The 18,604-nt window shown below is 43.3% G+C and overlaps 1 protein-coding gene across 3 annotated transcripts in view; it reads left to right on the top strand.

The window, feature by feature from the left end:
• Window positions 1–18,177, top strand: part of PARD3B (par-3 family cell polarity regulator beta) — a 395,877-nt gene extending 377,700 nt beyond the window's left edge. For all 3 annotated transcript variants that reach the window (XM_039719949.1, XM_039719858.1, XM_039719777.1), the window contains one exon: window positions 13,584–18,177. In XM_039719949.1, coding sequence (XP_039575883.1) covers window positions 13,584–13,938 — 355 coding nt within the window. In that variant the 3' untranslated portion in view covers window positions 13,939–18,177. The remainder of the gene's footprint in view (window positions 1–13,583) is intronic.
• The last annotated feature ends 427 nt before the right edge of the window (window positions 18,178–18,604 follow it).

The raw sequence follows: 18,604 nt of genomic DNA, 5'->3' as shown, positions 1-18,604 counted from the left end.
GCGGTGCTGACTGCACCACGCTTCGCGGCAGAAAGCACAGAGCAGATCGCTTTAAAACGAAAGGGAATTAAAAGAAAAAAAAAAAGGCAAATTCAATTAGTCATTTGAAATTGAGTTGGGGTTTACAACTTGAATTTTTAGGCCCAGATCCATCAGAGCACTTAAGCACCTGCTTTACCTTGAATACAATTTGCTTTTCAATAGCAGTTATTTGCCTCGCTATCAGAGAGCTCCAGGAAACCTGGGCTTAAATGGACATTGTAAAGGATGAAGGAAGGATGGCAGACAGGCAGTGGTACTTGGAGAATTTTCTCTTTTCACTCCCTACACCTTATGTGGTTTAAATAATGCCTCCTTAATGCAATGCTTTGTGTTACGTACTCTGTAAATAATGTCAAGAAAGGTTATTTAATGATAATTTGACTTTTTCTTTGAAAAGACTTGTTACTAATCTTAACGTGAAATCTCTTTAGTATTGTTGAGGGGAATAACAACCTTAATGTCATTTTCGTTTGATTTCTTTGTATGAGGGGGTGGCAACTCTCCCTTGTCTCTCTTCACCAAACATCTGAAACAAGATCTGTTATTGAGAGATTGCTGCAGTGGTACTTGGTCTTACAGAGATTTCATCAGAAACATTTCATTTTTAATGGACAATGGAAAATGTTCAGCTGTCCATTATTACACTTCTTTGTACACAGCCTAAAAATATAAATGGAAATTATAATTACATCTGTAATTCTGGGTCCCAGCTGAAATCGCTTTAATCCCAATCTGAGGGGAAAAAACAATCAATACAGAACCCTTAACCCTGGTCTTTTCCTCCTTAGATATTTCATTTTCAGTTGTACTAGTTTATACCACAAGTTTTGTAAGTTTTTCAAGGGACTTCAGTATATGGAGACAATTTTGCATCCTCAAAATGGTATTGCTATTCTGTGCTTTTCCGATTTAGAAGTTGTAATGATGGTCTTGAGTAATGGGTTATATTGTAGCTGCTTGATATAATATGATGTTTTTCTCTTTTACTTTTTGATCCTTAAAAAGAGGGGCCTTTGAAATGTTGCAAAATTCTTTTAAAGAAAATCCTATTTTACTGGCAGTAGAATTACACATATTTTTTATTTTAAGAGGAACCCAAGTCAACATTAAAGATTTAATATTGAGATTTGGAAAAGACATCTTTCTCAACTCACCACAGGCTCTCTCTACTCCATTGTGCTTTTTTCCTATGGGCTTCAAATAGTAGGTCTGTCAAGGTTAAATATTATCATGTTTGGGGATTTTTAGTATCAACATCTGCAAATACAGAAATGTCATCAAGTGTTTTGTGTTTCTGAAACCTTCACCTTTCTGCAAATCCAAGCTTAGACCAACAGTTGCTTTTGTTTGAGTTAACATCTGAGGAGGAAGGGAGAGGTTCTTTTATGCTGTAAGACCTTTGCAAACTATTAATTGTCCACAAATTGCAGCTTCCTCTGAAACATCTGGTTCTGGTAATAGTCTCAGAGGTGATGCTGCAGATGATGGCACTCGCCGCTACATTGCCCCAGTTGCCACACTGTTAATGATCTTGATCTAACATCACAGAGCAGAGGTGTGCTGTTCATCTTGGCAGAATGTCTTCTTCATAATTGCATGTATGTACCGTCTTCCAGATCATGGAAGCTCAAAAATTAAAATATAAATTAGCAGCATTCTGGTCAGGCTTTTCTCTGAATACCTGAAAGACACAACTGAAAAGGAATGTTTCCACTTGAAGTGAGGCATTTCAGCAACCTACATTTAGTACCCGAGGTGCAATTTATTTGCTGTCTAAGGCTGTCAAGCCTTAACTTCCTGATTTCATTCCAGGATACAGATGTTTCATTCTCTCCCTGCCCTCTCCTCCCCTTTCAGATACCATTTTATACAAAAGCCTAATCCAAAGATCATTGAAATGCTTCCATTGACATCCAGAAGCTTTGGCTGGGGCTGGATGAGTCTGGGGCACAAAGTTCTTCATTGCATCAAAATTATTCCCTCTTCTCAGTCTCATATCTGGGCAAAACACAGATGTTTTTCCATCTTTACTTCCCCATGCAAAGTATCTTGATGGGTTTTTTATGAACTTGCCACTTCAAGTCTATCACACCACACAATCTGAAAATACTTGGAGAGATATTATAGTAGTGACCTTTATTGTTCATTAGTGAATCAGCAGCCTAGCTTACTGTGGCTTTAAATGAGCTATATAAATTGGTTGTTATTTTCAATGATGATTCCCTTGATTTGAACATACTAGAGAAAAGATAATTGATTGATTCATTATGTAAAAGATTGTTTCAAGTTAGAGGGTGATTTTATTTATTTTTTTTTCTCCCAGCCAAATTGAGACCTGCTGTCTAGAATGTTGGCCAGGTTCTTACCAGGTTCATATCCGGAAGCACTGTTGCTTCTCTGTTTCTCACTGATGGCACATAGCAGCCTTCCTGGGTGGGTGGGGATGCCTCTTTGATTGTGGTGTTGTTCCTTATAATGTCAGCTGAAACTGCTGCCAGCGTCCAGTCCTGCATGTAAGACTTTGTTGCACATCTTTGATACATGAAGTACATGTCCTTTCAAAATAAATTGAAGTCTATACCAGGTAGTGCTGTCCAAAACCTCTCTGTGTCTCAATCCTAGCTTGCCCCTACCCTCTATTCCAAGTGCTAGGCTGTCACCTCTCTCAGATATCACTAATTCCCAGCTATTGACATTGCTTTGCCAAGGATGCAGTGTTTTGGTATGTCTTTAAAGCATTTTTTTCTTTCTTCAGCTGTGTGCTCCTCTTTTAGCTTCAGGATCCTGATGTCTTCTGTTCTAGATACATGACTAAGCTGACAGAACTGTTACAACAGCCTGTACTTCCTCTCTCTCTAAAAGGTTGTTTTGCTCTAAGGTCTTTGCTGTTGCAAATTTTATCTTGTTGTCTGTCATGCAGCACAGTGTGCAGATGGCACAGAAGTTTGTTTAGAAGCTATAGATCTTGTTTATTGGAAGTGTTGGGGGGGATGCATGTAGATGAGGGACAGTGGTGGTTGCACTAGTTCCCAAAGAGCAAAGGATGCTGCATGCCCAGGCACCATGCAAGTAAATCCTGCTGTGGGTGCATGGTGCTGCCCCAGGCCAGGAATGCATGGAAGAAAATCACACAGATCTGATGATGCCTCATGTCATTTGGGACATCTGGCTGGCACTGCCAGGGCTGGGCTGCTGACAAAGAAAGCAAAGAAGACAACAGTAGCCAGGCCAGGAGGGGATAGTGGTAAAAAATATGATGGGCTCTAGGAATCCAAGCCTAGGCCTTGCTGAAGGAGGTAGAGAGGACAGCAGGGGCTGTGACATCTTGTGCTGTTGTCCTGTCCACCCATCTTGTGGTCTAACATGATCACCTCTGACTTCCAGATTTGCTTAAGGAAACAATGTCCAGCAAATTAAATAGGGAAGAACTGAGCTCAGATGTGTGTGAAAGTCAGCATTATATTGTTTTCGTCTGGGAATGGAACATATTTGTGTATATCTATAGATATTAAGGCTAATACCATATACATGAATAAAAACCCCACCTGTGCCCATAAAGCAGTTGGGAGCTGTATTGTGTGTTTCCTCCATGCTCAGTGGTTCAGGTCTCAAAGCAACCTCACAAAGAGTGATGTATTTGGTAGTGTTGCCATGTGTGCGTGTCTCTTTCAAGCACAGCTGTTCTACAGGACATCTTGAGGGGCTGTTTGCAGATTCTCGTCTGTGTCTCACTTCTCCAGAATCTGCTTCTGCTCCTAGGATCTGGCGTGCCAAACCCTCCTCATCTGAGTAAGTCAACAGCCTGTCCCAGGCTGCTGCCTAAGAGAATGGCAGGGCTTTGTAAATAAAGGAAACAATTGAATGATAAGTTCACACTTCAGCACGCTGCTTAACAACCTGATAACAGCTAATTACATACAGTATTTTTAAATGCAGCAACAGGGAGATAACTCGTGCAGAGGTGGAGCACGGGCCTCACGACCGAAGGTTAACCTCTTACTACCCATGCCCCTAAAGAGACTGACAGAGGCAGGGGGAAGCTGTGCTCAGTCCCAAAACTCGTGGGTGCTGCTTTGAGAGCAGCCTGTGAGCCGGCAGGCAGCAAAGGCAGGGTGGTAAGCAGAGGCAGCAGGTAGAGCGCGGCCAGCCGGGAGCTGTGTCCGTGTAAGGGAAGGAGCTCGCAGGAAGGAGCCAGCACAAACACAGCTGGAATGGTGCTGCGAGTCACGGCAGCTGCGCTCGGCGCTACCGCTCCCTCGGCACCGGGTGGGACCTTCCGTCTGTCCCAGCCCCGTGGGATGGAGGGTTTGACCCTTGTTATTTAAAGCACAACTTCAGGACATCTGCTGTCAGAGCGCCCGCAAAGTTTGTGGCTTAATGCAAGTCTAATTAACTGATTTGCCTATCCGGATCTGGAGATTTACACACTTCTATAGAGGCAGCTGTAAAGTTATAACTTCAGCTGTTTATCATGCCCTCAGCCTTTAAATCTCAATTATGAAAGTTGGTGTTTAATGGCTAGCTGGAAAATGGGTGGTTACCAGAGTGTTAATGGAGTGTGGCAAGCCAGGAAATGTATAATCTAATGCCTGTATAGAAATGAAAGGTTCTAACAAAAGAAAATATTGGGGGGGAGGATGTACTTACAGGCTGTTTGTGCTGTTTAGGAGAAAATCAGTACATGGGCAGCAGAGAAACAATGGGGACTGAAATACTGCCTGAAGAAAGAAATAAGAGCTGCTTGTTTTTTAAGGTCCCTCTTGACCCCCCAAAACAGCCATCATTCTTCTCTGGGTGTTGGGCTTTGCCTTTGTTACAAAGGGGAGGAAAAATGAATGATATATCACAGTGAGTTTAACAGAATGGCTGGACCAGAAAGAAACAAATTGAAGGAAAAAATAACCAGCTACGTATTCCTTTTTTACTGAAGCATGGTTTTACTACCCAGTTTGTGCCATTGGAGGCAGAATTGACAGCCATGCTTCATCATGGCAATGGGAGAAAGTGCTGCAAGGAGTGCTTTAATTTAAATGAGAAATGCTCTAAGAGGGAAAAAAAAAAGCCTAAAAGCTTGGTAATAACATTAATAACCACTTCTTACAGGTTTTTACTAGCCCACTAAAGATCAGACAGCATGTTAAGGTCCCAGTGGCTGAATAGTAAAGACCTGGGCCCAGGTTATTATTACTTAGGAAGATTCTTTTAATGATTTCTGTTATTAGTTGAAAATCATTTGAATAGTACAGCTGAATGGTCACCATGCTTTAAATTCATTTCAAATGAAAAATGAGAACAGGGTAGAATTTGGATTTATGCATTTCTGAAAGCACTCCACAAAACCAGCGTGGATAGCAGTAGTGCTCTGAATGGGCAGGCAAAGGGCCAGAGGTTTCCCTGCTGGGGAGGAGTGATCAATTCCTTCTGAAAAGCAATTTTGACTATGGCAACAGAATTTCTTTTAAATCAAATTAAAAGCTCCTAAACCACTGCAGACTCCTTAATTTCTATTCTGATAGCCTTCAAAAAAGCAGAGACCTCCAGTAGGGGTTAGGATGAGGCAAAGAGATCCCAGTGGTATTTCTGCCTTCTTGTGCTGCACTGAAGCCCCTGGTGGGGTCTTGCCTCTGCACCTTGCTCCCTTCTCCCAGAATACCAGTTCTTGAGGGAAGCAGCTGGCTGTTCTCAGGGCAGGGGCAGCAGGTACCCCTGTCTGTTGGGAGTTGCTACACAGTAAGACAGGACAAGTATTACCATAACACAGTTTTCACTTCAGCATCTTGCTCCAGTAGTGGCAGTACTTTTTTGTATTAGTTTGAATTTGCATTTAAATGCAAAATTCAACTGAGGAGCCTAAACAGTTGCTTTTCTTGCTGGCTTAAGGAGCACATGTCCTTTAAAAAGAAGTTTTCTCCCTTCCAACATAACTTGGTCAGAATCTTCTCAAAAATGTGACTCAGAAGACCAAAGGCCAAGAAGTCTGTAGGAAGAGCTTTTGGTCCCCACTGATCTGCAAAACAAAAGACCAAAGGGACCTTGAAATCTCAGCCAGGTCTCTCCCCAGCGGAGCATGGGGGTTCCTGAGCAACAAGCATGACTGCTTAGCATTGAGAGTAGGTTACCAGTGCCCAGAGGTTAATGACTCACACGGCATTATGTTGTGTTGAATAATGAGGAACATCTGAAATGACACATGTTGTAATGACTCGCTACTTAAAGTACCAATCTACTTAAGATCCCTTTAAGCTTGAGGAGATCACAGAATAGCAATGTCTTGTTCAATAGGTGCTACTTTATTTTATGCCTTCTGGTAGAAGAGATGTACCATGCCTGAGGGCATATGAACAAAACAAGTGAGGAATTGAGTAGGAAGGATTATTGCACTACTTGTTGTGAATGCTTTTTAGGCATTTATAGAGCACCAGCTAGCACATTTCGGGTTTTGCTTTTGTTGATTTCAGGGTTTTAATCCTGGTTGTCACAGTTCCTATATTTGTAGGTTGGATTTAGGGAAGGAGAGAAAGGGGAGATTTGCCTGCAGGATGAGATTATCAGAAACAGGTCTGAGATTTGCTGTGGAAAATAAACTAATGCTGGAGCAAAGCAGCATCACTGTCTTATGGTTTGGTTGCTGATGGGAGGGAGTTTAATTAAATGACCCTTTAAATTCCGATGTTAACCTATCTGTGACATAGTTTGCTCCTCTGGGGACTGAGAGCAATCTATTTTCTTGCAGACAAAATAAGTTGTCCATGCTGTCATAAGAAGTCATACCTAACGTTACAGTAAAGTTTTAAACCTATCAGACACTGCTTGCCTGTCTTACCATTGTTTCTGCAGGCTGCTCCCCTGCATGGAAAGCTGGTATGTGACTAAATTGTACACTTGGTCTTAGATGTGAAAGCAAGTGTGACACCTAAATGTCTCCAATTGCTAAAAAGTGCCCACGGAGCAGTTGGGGCCCAACACCTCTGTGGTGTGGCCCTCTGCAAACCGTAAAGACTTAGTTCTCCAGCTGCTTTAAGGCTGGACTTAACTAGAGAAATATAAACACGTCTCTGCACTTACCTGCTGGGATTGTGGTGCTTTAACTGTTTGTTTCAAAATATTTTAAGCTGTAATATTGGAGAGAGAGAGAAACTGTGCATATATAAACTCTTATATTCAGGCCAGTTAGCACCACTTTAGACTCTGCAAAAGTGTATGCAAGAGAAGAGAATCAGGCCTGCCTGCATTGCATCTGGAATGTATTGCTCAAATTTCAAACAAACTTATATGGACTCGTCCTTCTCCAAACCAAATAGGAATTCTTTAAAAAGGGAAGAGAGATTCTTCCACTCTTACACCCACCACTCACACACACACCCCCCCACCTTGAAATGCAGGTCATTAAATGATCATTATTTTTATGGGTCTGCAAAGCCTGTAGAAGTCAAAGCTGTGTAATATACATTGCAGAGTGTTCTGCTAATCCAGTCCGACCACAGTCGTGCCTGGCCCAGGGAAGAGGGTCTGGTAACTGGAAACCTGACACTGAAGGAATTCCAAACACAGTCCTCAAACTAAAAACAGCTCTCTCTGCATGGCATGTGCTACATGAGAGCCAGGGATTGTATTCGTTTATGTTATCTGATTTTTTAGCCTTGTATTGTTGATAAAAGAACAGGAGAAGGAAGCACCTCCACCAGCTCAGCCCATAAATAAAGTGTGTATGGTGTGTTTGAGGTTAGTATGACATTGCTAGACATCTGCCTTCTTCTGTGGGGTACAAGCCTCTCTCACAGACAGCAGCCACTGAGCACTTCCTTGTGCTGCAGATTCTTCCCAGCACTGAGATACCAAATTTGATTCCCAGTGAATTTTAAATGCAAACCCTTTATTTGGCTGTGGGAAGTATTGATCTGAAAGGGCAAACAATATTTATTATAGGATTATCTCACCTATTAAGATACAGAGACCTACCTTAATGCATCTCAGTGATTTCTTTGAAATCTGCAGTGATTTGAAATTTCATTAATTTATTTATGTTATATGCATGTTGAATATTAAGCAACAGGAGTTCTTAGAGCCACTGACTACAAACACCACTGCAGTGTCTTTAATACTTTATCTGGAGAGATAGGCACTACATGATCTTTTCAGTTAATTGTTTTTAGTGTTTGTTAAGAAGAGCTTTATAAAGATACAGTGTAATGTATTTGATACTTCAAGATTGTTTGTTTGCATAATTTAATTCTTACATCAGCTTCTCTTTTCTTCTTTAAAAGTAGATCCTCCTGGCTGAGAACAAACATCACACAATCACGCTGCATACAGTGGAGTTCTTCACTGAGAATTTGGACACAGATAGGATCTTGTTGCTTTCTCCTGTTCTTTAATCACAGCCTAGGCTGTCTGATGCCATCACCCAGAGTCTCTGTATGTCTTGCTTAGACATGAAAGAGACTGCAGCCAAATGTGGGCTTTCCATTTGCTACTTAGTCTGTGGCTGTCTTTGAAGTTTATTTCAAGAAGTACTCTCTAACAAAGTAAGAAGGCAGGTTTTCATGTGAGATTATATCCCTTGCAAAATATTCCCTCAGCAGCAAGGAGGAGATAGTGATGTAAGAAGAGAGCATTCCCTTCCTTGCTTTTTACCAGGTACTAAGAGTGTGACCTCTGTGACTTTCCCTATAGAACAGAGGGAAGAAAAACCCTTTGTCACAATGAAATCCAAACCCCCAACGTGATGGGGCACAGCACGAGCAGTTAGACCTTCATTTTGCTTTCCTTTCAGATAGCCCAAGCACATGTCTCCAAGGATGTTAAAGGTGACCTGCAAATGGAGGTTATCAATGAAATGCAGTAAACCTGAAATGCAATTTTTTTTTTCTGATTAGGTTTTTGAAGCATCAGGTATTTATGCCAGTCTACTCTGTAAGATTTTCCGCAGCTGAAGAATTACTAAAACGGAGGTTAAAAAAAAAAAAAGAGGGAACTGCCAAAAGCAAGAAGTGTTTACTTATGGCTTTTGAAACCTTCAGATGTCTGTTACTAAATAGTTTTTTGGGTAAAAGAAGTCTTTCCTAAGTGTCCCAAATACTGTGGTTCAGTTTTAAATAAACACAGAAGCTCTTAAAAATTCTGCAGTAAAGCCAGAAAATACTGTAATTTTTTTGTGCTTCAAAGATAAATAAAGCAGAGATAGAAAAACAAACCTGCTTTAAGCTTTACCTATCATAGAGAAAGCAACAACACATTAATTGAATATCAGTCCCAAATTACCTGCTTTTTTTGGACAAGGCTACTTTGTGCTCTTACTGCTCAAAATGGATCACAGTTGTTAACTGGTGAATCATTTTAGAAGATAAACTGGTAGAGCTGCAAACCAGCATATGAGGTGAAACACGTTCACAACCGCCTGTGTGTGATCTGTAAAAGGGGAAGGAAGGTGAGACTTTGCTTCCTCAAAGCAGACGGGGCACCATTTTAAGGGGCATCTTGCTCATGACATTTTGGGGGAGTGTTTTCACTCTGCCCCACCAGTTTCACTCCTTTCTGGAACCTGGTGCTTCTCTCTCTGTTCAATTGCTTCCCACAGCAGCAGCCTCTGCTTTTAGCTAGACCCACATCCATATTGCACTTTCCAGTGGGACCCAGCAGAGCTGAACTATCAGCAAAACCAGGTTTTGAGCTCTGAGATCAGTTCCTTCCCAGGATGTTGTGTCAGCTTCCCTGCCTTCTGCCTGCCATTAATTGCACTGTATCCCCAGGTCAAACAAATGGCCAAAAATCTGGAAAACAGCTGACAGTCAGAGCAGCTCCTACTCAGCATGTCCTCTCAGAGGGCACGGTCCTGGCCTGGTCCTTTTGAGTGGCTGGACCTGCTTGACCCAATTTGTGGATTTTTGATCACTCCCCTGGGTCACTGATTTTCCACTTGAGATTATTGGTTTGACCCCCACACCATGGGTCACTGGGGAGGTGTGATATGGCCCTGTGAACTCTGAACTCATCAGAAGCCAAGAAAAACAGTCTGAGAGAGGAGAAGAATTTCATTAGGACCTCCTCAGAGGTGGCAGTGTCTGCTGAGGGAAAAGGTAGGAGTTGTTTTCCTCCTTGCAGAAACAAGCACAGCATCTACAAGGGACTGCCAAGTAGAAAGTGTTTGGTTTGGTTTGTTTTGGCAATTTCTTTAAGGATAAACAACAGCATATACTTTTACACTGTGGGTTATCGAGTGAGAAGGGGGTTGGTTCAGAGGAGCAGTTCTCTTCCTGCTGGGAATTGCCCTCCGTGTCCCAGACTTACTGCTAATGGTGACAGTATTTCTGCAGGCAGAGCTTGGTATTTGCAGTTGTTTCTTTTACCTTAGAAAGATTAACTTTCTGATGGTTAATTTGTCACACTTGAGGAGGGAAGGGCAGTTTTTTCCTGTTGTTTAGGACTGGTCAGATAGAGGTTTATGGAGACTCTCTAAGCTGGTTGGTTGCACTGTGAGCAGCTCCCTGAGAATGAACTTCACCAGGCATGGGTGGTAGATGAGGAAGAATGAGTCCTTGAGAAATAATTTGGCTTCAACATGCTGTGCTGGTCATAAAAAGGAAAAAAAAAGTGTTGTCATTGTAGCTTGTGTATCTGTGAGTGTAAGACCCACTGGGATTATGAGGGGAAGTGAGCTGGAGAGTGTGGAGCAGCCGTGAAGATATCTTTTGTGAAATCTCCCTCATTTATGCTGCCCGGAGTCAGCCTTTTGGACAGTCACCAGTGTTTCCCAAGGTTTGACTCAAGCAAAAGTTCTGCTAATTGTTGGCTAGATCACTGCTTGTATTAACCCCAAGGCTGCTAAAATAACTCACATAGCTTCTGTCTTCCTGGGGCTTTCCTAAAAGGTTTGTGTGAAGTGGATTCCTATCAGGTCTCTCTGTCCTCCCTGCTGCTAAGTCATGACTTTGGGCAAGACACTCAAGAATTACACCACCTATGGGTGTTTTGCCCTCAGAGAAAGGACACTGGTGCTGACAGTGAACAACTTGGGGTTTTATCTTTTAAAGAAAGATTTTGCTCTTCCCACATGTTGTTCTGTAGTTTGTCTACACAGCCACAGATGGTGTTAGCTGTAAGTGAAGCGATGGTGGATTTAGTTCGCGAGGAGAGGGAACAGCAATGGAGATCTGCTGGCATTAGCTCAGGCAGCTTGGGGCCATTTCTCAGGTCTGGCAGGCTTTGATTGCCCAGGCCCAGCTTCACTGCATAGTCCTGGGCCACAGCAGCCTGAGTGCACAACCCTCTGCACAATCACAGCTTCTGTGGCAGCAGTATAACGCTCATTCCTAAAACTGGACTGGCTGAGTTGTCCTGGAAACAGCTCTTTTGGATGGATGGCAAAGCACATCCCTCTTCTTTCCTGCACCTTGCAGACCTCTGGTGTCAGTTGAGGCATGAGTTGTGTACTGAAGGCTCAGTATGTCATGCTGGTGGCTCAGTCTTATTGTCAGCCATCATTTTGGTGCCAATTCATCTTGAATTTGTTTTTTTAGAGTAATTCAAATTGCAGTTAGAGCTCTGTCCAAAAGCTACCACTGGGTTTTCAGTGAATTCTGGATCAGGTTCCAAGCTCAGACCTTTTTTTAATGTAATCCACAAGAATTTCATTGATTATAGCTGCCGATGAGAACACATTATAAAACCAATGTACAGGATTTTGAGCATGATCCTTATATTAAAAGGTGATGGGTGTAGGTTTGACATTTGTTCCTCTTGGTGTGCTGCTTGACACAAAACAGTTCCTACCATAGCAAAACCTTTTATGATTGCAAGTACATTTATGTGCACAGAGGCATTAAAGCTGAGTGTGATGAGACTGACTAGTGAACAAGCCTTCATGCATGTGGAAAAAAAAGTGGAGCAGCTCTTTGGCCTGCTCTGGAAATGAGGCTTTGTTGCAAGGTGTAGGTGTGTGAGCAGTGACGGTAATTGTCTCAGTACGTAGGGTTAAGAGTGGTTTGGTATCTCAGAGAGTGGCTTCAGGCCCTTCAGCACTTTGTCTGGACTGTCTCACCAGGAGCTGGGGGGGAGGCTGGGAGTGCCTGTCTTTTATAATGTTCTGTTTTTAAAGCAGAAAGTCTCTGGGGAGCATAGGGTCCTAAAAGTCCAAGGCCTGGAATGCTTCCTTTTGCTCTTTCCATTTTAAACAGGAAACATTTGCACTAAGTTATTCCAGGAGGAGAATTGTAGGTTCATTTCAAGGCAGATAATGTTTGTTCATTGCCTATGTCCATGATTTACCCCATGGGCTTAAACGAGTGCAGCAGAAAACCACATGTTTTCTTTTACTACATGTTAAACAAGTTCCAGCAGAGTCTGGGAGCCCAGGTTAAGAAAGAAGGAGCATGTTTGTAAAATCTCTGTGTGAACAAGAGAGTCATTGACAAACTTTGAACACCTGATCTGCTGTACTAGAATGGTAACTTTTTTCATAATCTATGCAAAGAATATTTAAACAGTTGATGAGTTCAGTCCCAAAGACACAGAGCAGGTGTAATTGATCTGTATAATTGATCAACTTCCAGCCCCTGTTTTGGGTCAAAATTCTGTCTCCTTCTCTAAGCTCTCATTTGAAGACAAGCTTCCTGTGTAGTCAATGAGAGGTTTTGTCCAAAGTACAAAGACATTTGCAGTCAGACTGGCAAAAACTCCTAATTAAATTGAACTTTTGGGGATGCTCTGGTGACATGTCTGTGAGAACAATTATCTTTGCCATTTCAAAAGTATCACAAGTTAAGTTGTAATAGGAAAAAAATATCAATGCTTCATTAGTAAAAATCATGAAATTAAGATGCAGAAGGCTACAGAGAGGACTCCATGGCACATCCTCAGGGATGACACATTCACATGTTGTTTTTCACATGAACTAGGGCTTGTGAGATCCATACTGATGCAGACAAGTTACAGGACTGTTGTAATATCAGGCTTTTTAGATCACAGAGTTTTTGAAATCTCATTGGCAACTTGCCCATTAAACACAGGTATTGTAGCCTGACATCCCCAGTGTTTCTTCCCCAGTTTTTCCAACTATGGTGTTTGGAAAGTTTTACAGGCTGACATATTAGGAGAGAATAGTGGGAAATGGCCTGGAAAGCGTGAATATTTGTGCATGTAAAGCTTATGGGATTTGCAGACTTGCAGACCCAACTCATCTGTTTATCCTCAGGCTAGATAAGATTCAGTCAAATATGCATTGTTTAAAGGAGCTTTGTTTCCATTATGGCAAATGGATCACAGGAGGCTGACTTTGGAAGCTGAAGGGCTCCAGTGCTCCCCCATTGTAAAAGGGCTGTGATGTGTACTGGACCCTTCCTCAAGTGTCCTGGATGTTACAGACTTTTGTAGCATGCAGGTGGGAAGCTTGTTATCCTTCAGAAGTTCTTTTCATTCATCAGGACTTGTCATGCTTGAGGTGGCATTTCCTCTCCCAAAGTAAACATAGATTGTACGTACAATAATGTATCACTGGGCTAGTAGACTGCCTTTTTATGTGCTTTATTATGTTTTTTCCTCCTCAGACGTGGACCTGCAGAGCCACTAGAATATTTAACAGGGCCACGAGTAACGTACAAGGAGAGAGATCTTCCCTACTACCACGGAGGACAGCCTGTTATCCACCCATCCAAGGGGAACTACATCCGTGTGCCGGACACAAGAGTGGCAGAACTGAGGTACCCTCAGTATTACCCAGCCCAGCCCATGGCAAACCAGCATAAAGGACCCCTCCGGCAGGACGTGCCGCCTTCCCCTCCGCAGTCCCACCGAGCACCAGCTTACAATGAAATGCTCCGACACCGTGGGACCAGTCCAGACCAGTACCAGTACAGGCAACAGGACCCCAGGCAGAAGAACCCCATGACTGCAGCTGTATAGCCAAGCACTGGACGTGGGCACAGCCCTGCTGGGCATCACCCTTGTAGAGTTGTTCCTAAGCGTAGCTGCCTGTAAGAATGGCACACGAGACCTGGAGTCGTTCTTACTGAGCTGGGCTCAGCGTAGGTGCTTTCTAACAGGCGAACTAAAGCCACGTGAGGTACGATGTGTTTTGAGTATGTGAGGTACCAGACAGTTGAGTGTTTTTTAATTCCTTTTAAAAATAGAAAGTGGCTGCTGGAAATGAAACACAACACTTAATACACCTCAGGGCTATTTACTGAATCCAGTTACACCTTTACAGTACATAGCTGTCTGTGTAAGGGCAGCAGAGTCACCAGAGTTTACTTCAGAGTGCTGTTGTAGAGCCTTTTAAGTGAGAACACAGCATGCAGTACAGACTTCTTGCAGAGCTGGGCATCTTGTGTATCTAGTGTGTGATCATGGCAAGGGACTGCCACAGAGAGAGTGGCTACATTCCAGGCACATCCTGACCAACAGCTCTGCTTTTAGGATGCTGCAGTTCCAGATTGGTGATCTGGCCTCTGTATTCCTCTGTCTTTTTGGTGGTGGCAGCATTTATCTTGTAGCCTTCATTTTTTGCAGTCTGTGTGTCGAGAGTCTTCTCTTATTGTACCTGCTGCAGTTGGAGTAGGGTAAAAAGCCTTATCCCCTCTGCTTGGGCAGGCTCTCAGAAGACAGCAGCCACCTAAGAGCCATGTCTGTAGGGGGGGAGTGTGTGCTTGTGAGTGTTGGTTGGTTATACAGTGTGCAGTCTTTAAATGTAAACCCTGGAGACCAGATCCTCAGCTGCTGTCAGGAAGTGTTGCTTGAGGGGTTTCAGTGGAGCTGGCCTATAAGGAAGTGACCAGGGAGGTGACTGTGGGCATGGACTCCATAATTCATAGTAAGTTACTGTGTCAGGTGCTGCCTTGGCTCCATCAAGCAGCCCATTCCTGGCCCACTCCAGGCGGTGTTGGAGCCAAGTACCTGCCAGCAGCCTGTCTGCCTTGGGCAGCACTGGGCCCTGTCGTGCCAAGTGCCAAACTACTCGAGTTCCTGCAACCAGAGACCATGAGGTCAGTGGGGAAAGGTGCTTTTCATAGCAAGGGGTGAGGGAAAAGACAGGGAAAGTAACAGGAAGGGCTTCAAGACCCTGGAGCCCAGGAGGAAGATGTGAGAATAGCTGTTTGTAGCAAGTTGTTTGCAGCAGTGCATAGGAAGAGAGAAGGTGTGGGTGGGGAGGGAGTGGCAGCAGCACAGCAGAGCTGTGGCGGGGGACAGAGTGGTGGGGTACATGCTCAGTCCTTTGCCCCAAACAGCCTGAGTTTGCTCTGCAGACAGAAATGTGTCTGCAGCCATGGGGACCTGTGTGACCTGATCTCTGAGCACTTAGAGATCTGTCTTAAGAATTTTGTCAGGAGGAAACTATGCAGTATTGTGACCTAGAAATATGTTATTTCCAAGTGTCCTTAATTCCTCGACTTCTGCCTTTTGGGAGTGTCACTAAACCACTAGGCCTCCTCTCCTCATGAGGAAAAGACTGTGACCTAGCCAAGGATTAAGCATAAGGATTTCTTTGATGTCATTTTGACACCTTTGGTATGCAACATATTAAATCACATAGATCACTTCCCAGGTGTTAAAAGGAGTGTGTCCTGCTAGCAGGTAATCGCCCTGATGAGAAGCAGCATTAATCCCAGCCTACTTTCTTCTCTGCTGATGGTGCTGGTTAGAGCCTGGCGTAACCCTCAGGCACAGGGATTACTTGCAGCTGCCTGAGTGGCTGGCAGGCTCTAGTGCTTGCATTCCCACCAGCCTCCACCCACCAGCAGGCTGGGAAGCAGGGGAGAGGAGACAGCTTTCCATGGCAGAGGAGCACCTACATGATTCAGATAGAGGGCTGGACTCCCTGGGGCAGGGGCAGGCACAGCTCTAAATCCAGTCAGGAAGAAGCATTGGTGGGAGGGAGAGAGGAAGAGGAATGCAACTGATTATGAAGTAAGGGTGTTTGGTCATTATTCCATTTCATTCTGCCCTCTTCCCTAGTAATGTAGGAGGGAAAAACCTCTGGAGGGAGTGTTGGGTGCAAAGCTGGATGTCTCTCAGTACCCTCCATAAATAAGGCGCATTCCCCAAGGAAACTGTGCCTGCCATGTACGTGCTCAGCACAGCCCTGTACTTCTCTCAGAAAGCTTTAAATGCTGTAGGATACTCAGCCAGGACTTGGCAGCCACAGGATAGCCGCTGGTGTTATAAAGGCCTGTTGAAAGTGAAGCAAAAACAAATTAAAATACTTTCCTTTCCCTCATTGAAATATAACCCCTGATACATTTGATCCAGCTGCAAAGAAACTAATGTTTGCGACAGTGGCTTTATCAAGCCAGGCCACAATTAAGAACAGCTCTGAATATAAGCTACTGCCTTTGTAAATCACTCTCAACTAACCCGTCAAATGGCATCACAGCACAGTGAACAGAACTTATTTACAGTATTTCATGAGCCAGGGCCAAATAAAATCTGGATAGAAACAGCTCTTAGATTATTTATAGCCTTTGAGGGACCTGCCCAATATCTCCTAGTAACCTGAATCTTTCCTTAAGAGCTCCCCTTGACTGCATCGGCTCCACTCAGTTGAGGCAGACAAATCAAACAAACACCTTCTGAGCTGTTAATCTTACCTTACCCAACAGGTTATTAAATGATGCTTCTGCTCAGTAAGCAGAAATCAGTAGAGAGCTTCTTCCAATCAAAAAAAAAAAAAAAAAAAGCTGTAAGTATAATGTATGGATGCATCCTACAGGTAAGGAGCTAAGGAGGAAAAACAGTGTGACCTAACTGGGGGAGCAAGACCAAAAAGTATTACAGAGCATCTCACCAATCTCTGGTGCCATTGTTCTGGGAGAAAATTGCCATTTCCTGATTTAATATCTGGTAGAGGTACAGTATTTTCAAAAGTATAATGTGTAACTACAGTATATATAGTCAGCTTTTCTGCAGTATAAAATGTATGATTTTAGCACCATATTGTGGAAAAATATGTACCGTGCAGAATTCACGAGGTGCTACAACTGACGGTTGAAAATACACACTTGCAAAATCCAAAAGAGCCGTTAAGTAACAAGTTGTTCTTTTCCCATATGTCCATATGTTTGGGAAAATTATGAGTCTGAAATGCTCTTGACACGTAATTGCCTCGCACTCCCTCATCCAAAATGTGCCAGTCCAGCAGTAGAGTTACTGACGTAGTGGGTGTGAAGGGAGAGTTGGGCTTGCCACGGGAGCAGCCCTAAGTGTGTGTGTGGTGTGTGTGTGTGTGTGTGTGTGTGTGAACAGGCATCAAGACCGAGGGAGAGAGGCCCGCACTCACGTGAAGCTGAAGCTTTGATTTCCTGAGCTGGTGGCGTGCAGCCTGCATTTCTGGCTCTGGCACAGGGCCAGCCAGGCCTAGCAGTTGAAAGATTAAGAGATAGAAAAAGAGCCTGTGGATTTTCTGAGTGACCACCCACTAGTGAGCCATGATCTTGGCCTGTGAGCCGACATTACCACTGTGATATATTATGATGCAGAAGTCTCTAGGCACCCCTCAAATGCGTAAAGAAATATCAACTGCCCTTTGTGGGGGAAACTAAGCATAGAGAAGTAAAAAAAAAGGCTCTTGCCTTGAAAAAATGCATACAGTCCTGAATTCCAATTCACTCCAGCTTCCTGATCTAGAAATAGCTTCACATGCTGCCTAATTTTTTTACAGATGAATTGTGCTACCTCTTCCTCCCAGCCATCACAGGTTTGTTTATCAGAGTTAGTGCTGCGAGTGAATCCTAGCGACTGCTCTGCCAGGGCCACATCCTGACACTGCTCTGGGCAGGGGCTGCTTTGCACTTTCAAAAGGCCCCACACCTGTGCTCCCTGTCACAGTTGTCCTGCAGGGTCCTTAAGCCTTACGTGCAAAATCAGAAGTGCTATTCACTATCTCTTCATAGGAAACAAGGCTTTGTAAGACACTATTCTGTTACTGTGAGGGAGAGAGAGGTACTTGTAATCCTGACAATATCTGTGTGTTTAAGTGAAACTGATTTAAAAATCATGTGTGATTGTTTTGGGGGAGAAATTCAACATGTAATTTGACAGGTTTTTTCTAGTACCACGTCAAAGATTTTGATCTTTTGTTACATATGGCTATATAAATTTTACCTGGTTTATTTTGCATTAAAATAAAGGCTTTAAGACTGTATATGATTATGCACTTGTATGTAGAGTCTTTCCCTTCTTTGTGTCTACAAAGTCATCCTCAGCCATGGATATGATTTGATATTAGAGGATGATACATCATCAAGCTGGATCAGAATTGGTAAGATCATTTTTTTTTAGAAAAAAACAAAAACGCAGCAGCCATGTGCTACTTTGTAGGAAAAAAAAAAAAAGCATCCCAGGGCTTAACTTGATTCTGTCTCAAATCTGCATTGCCTTCAGCTGTATTGCCTGAATCCTGATTCCATACCCCAGGATCGAGAGGAGAAGGAAGAAGAAGTCCTTTTTCAACTCAGAGAATTTCAGCTTAGGCAGCTGTGTGTTCACTGCTGAAGTTCCCCAGGTAGTTTCATCTCAACATGGAGCTCTTCTCTTGCTGTTGGTACCAGCTGAGGTGTTCTGCAGCCTGTAGCAG

Source organism: Passer montanus, unplaced genomic scaffold, assembly GCF_014805655.1.
Source record: "Passer montanus isolate IOZ18808 unplaced genomic scaffold, ASM1480565v1 scaffold1, whole genome shotgun sequence".
Lineage (NCBI taxonomy): Eukaryota > Metazoa > Chordata > Aves > Passeriformes > Passeridae > Passer > Passer montanus.
This window is presented reverse-complemented; position numbering and strand designations above follow the sequence as displayed.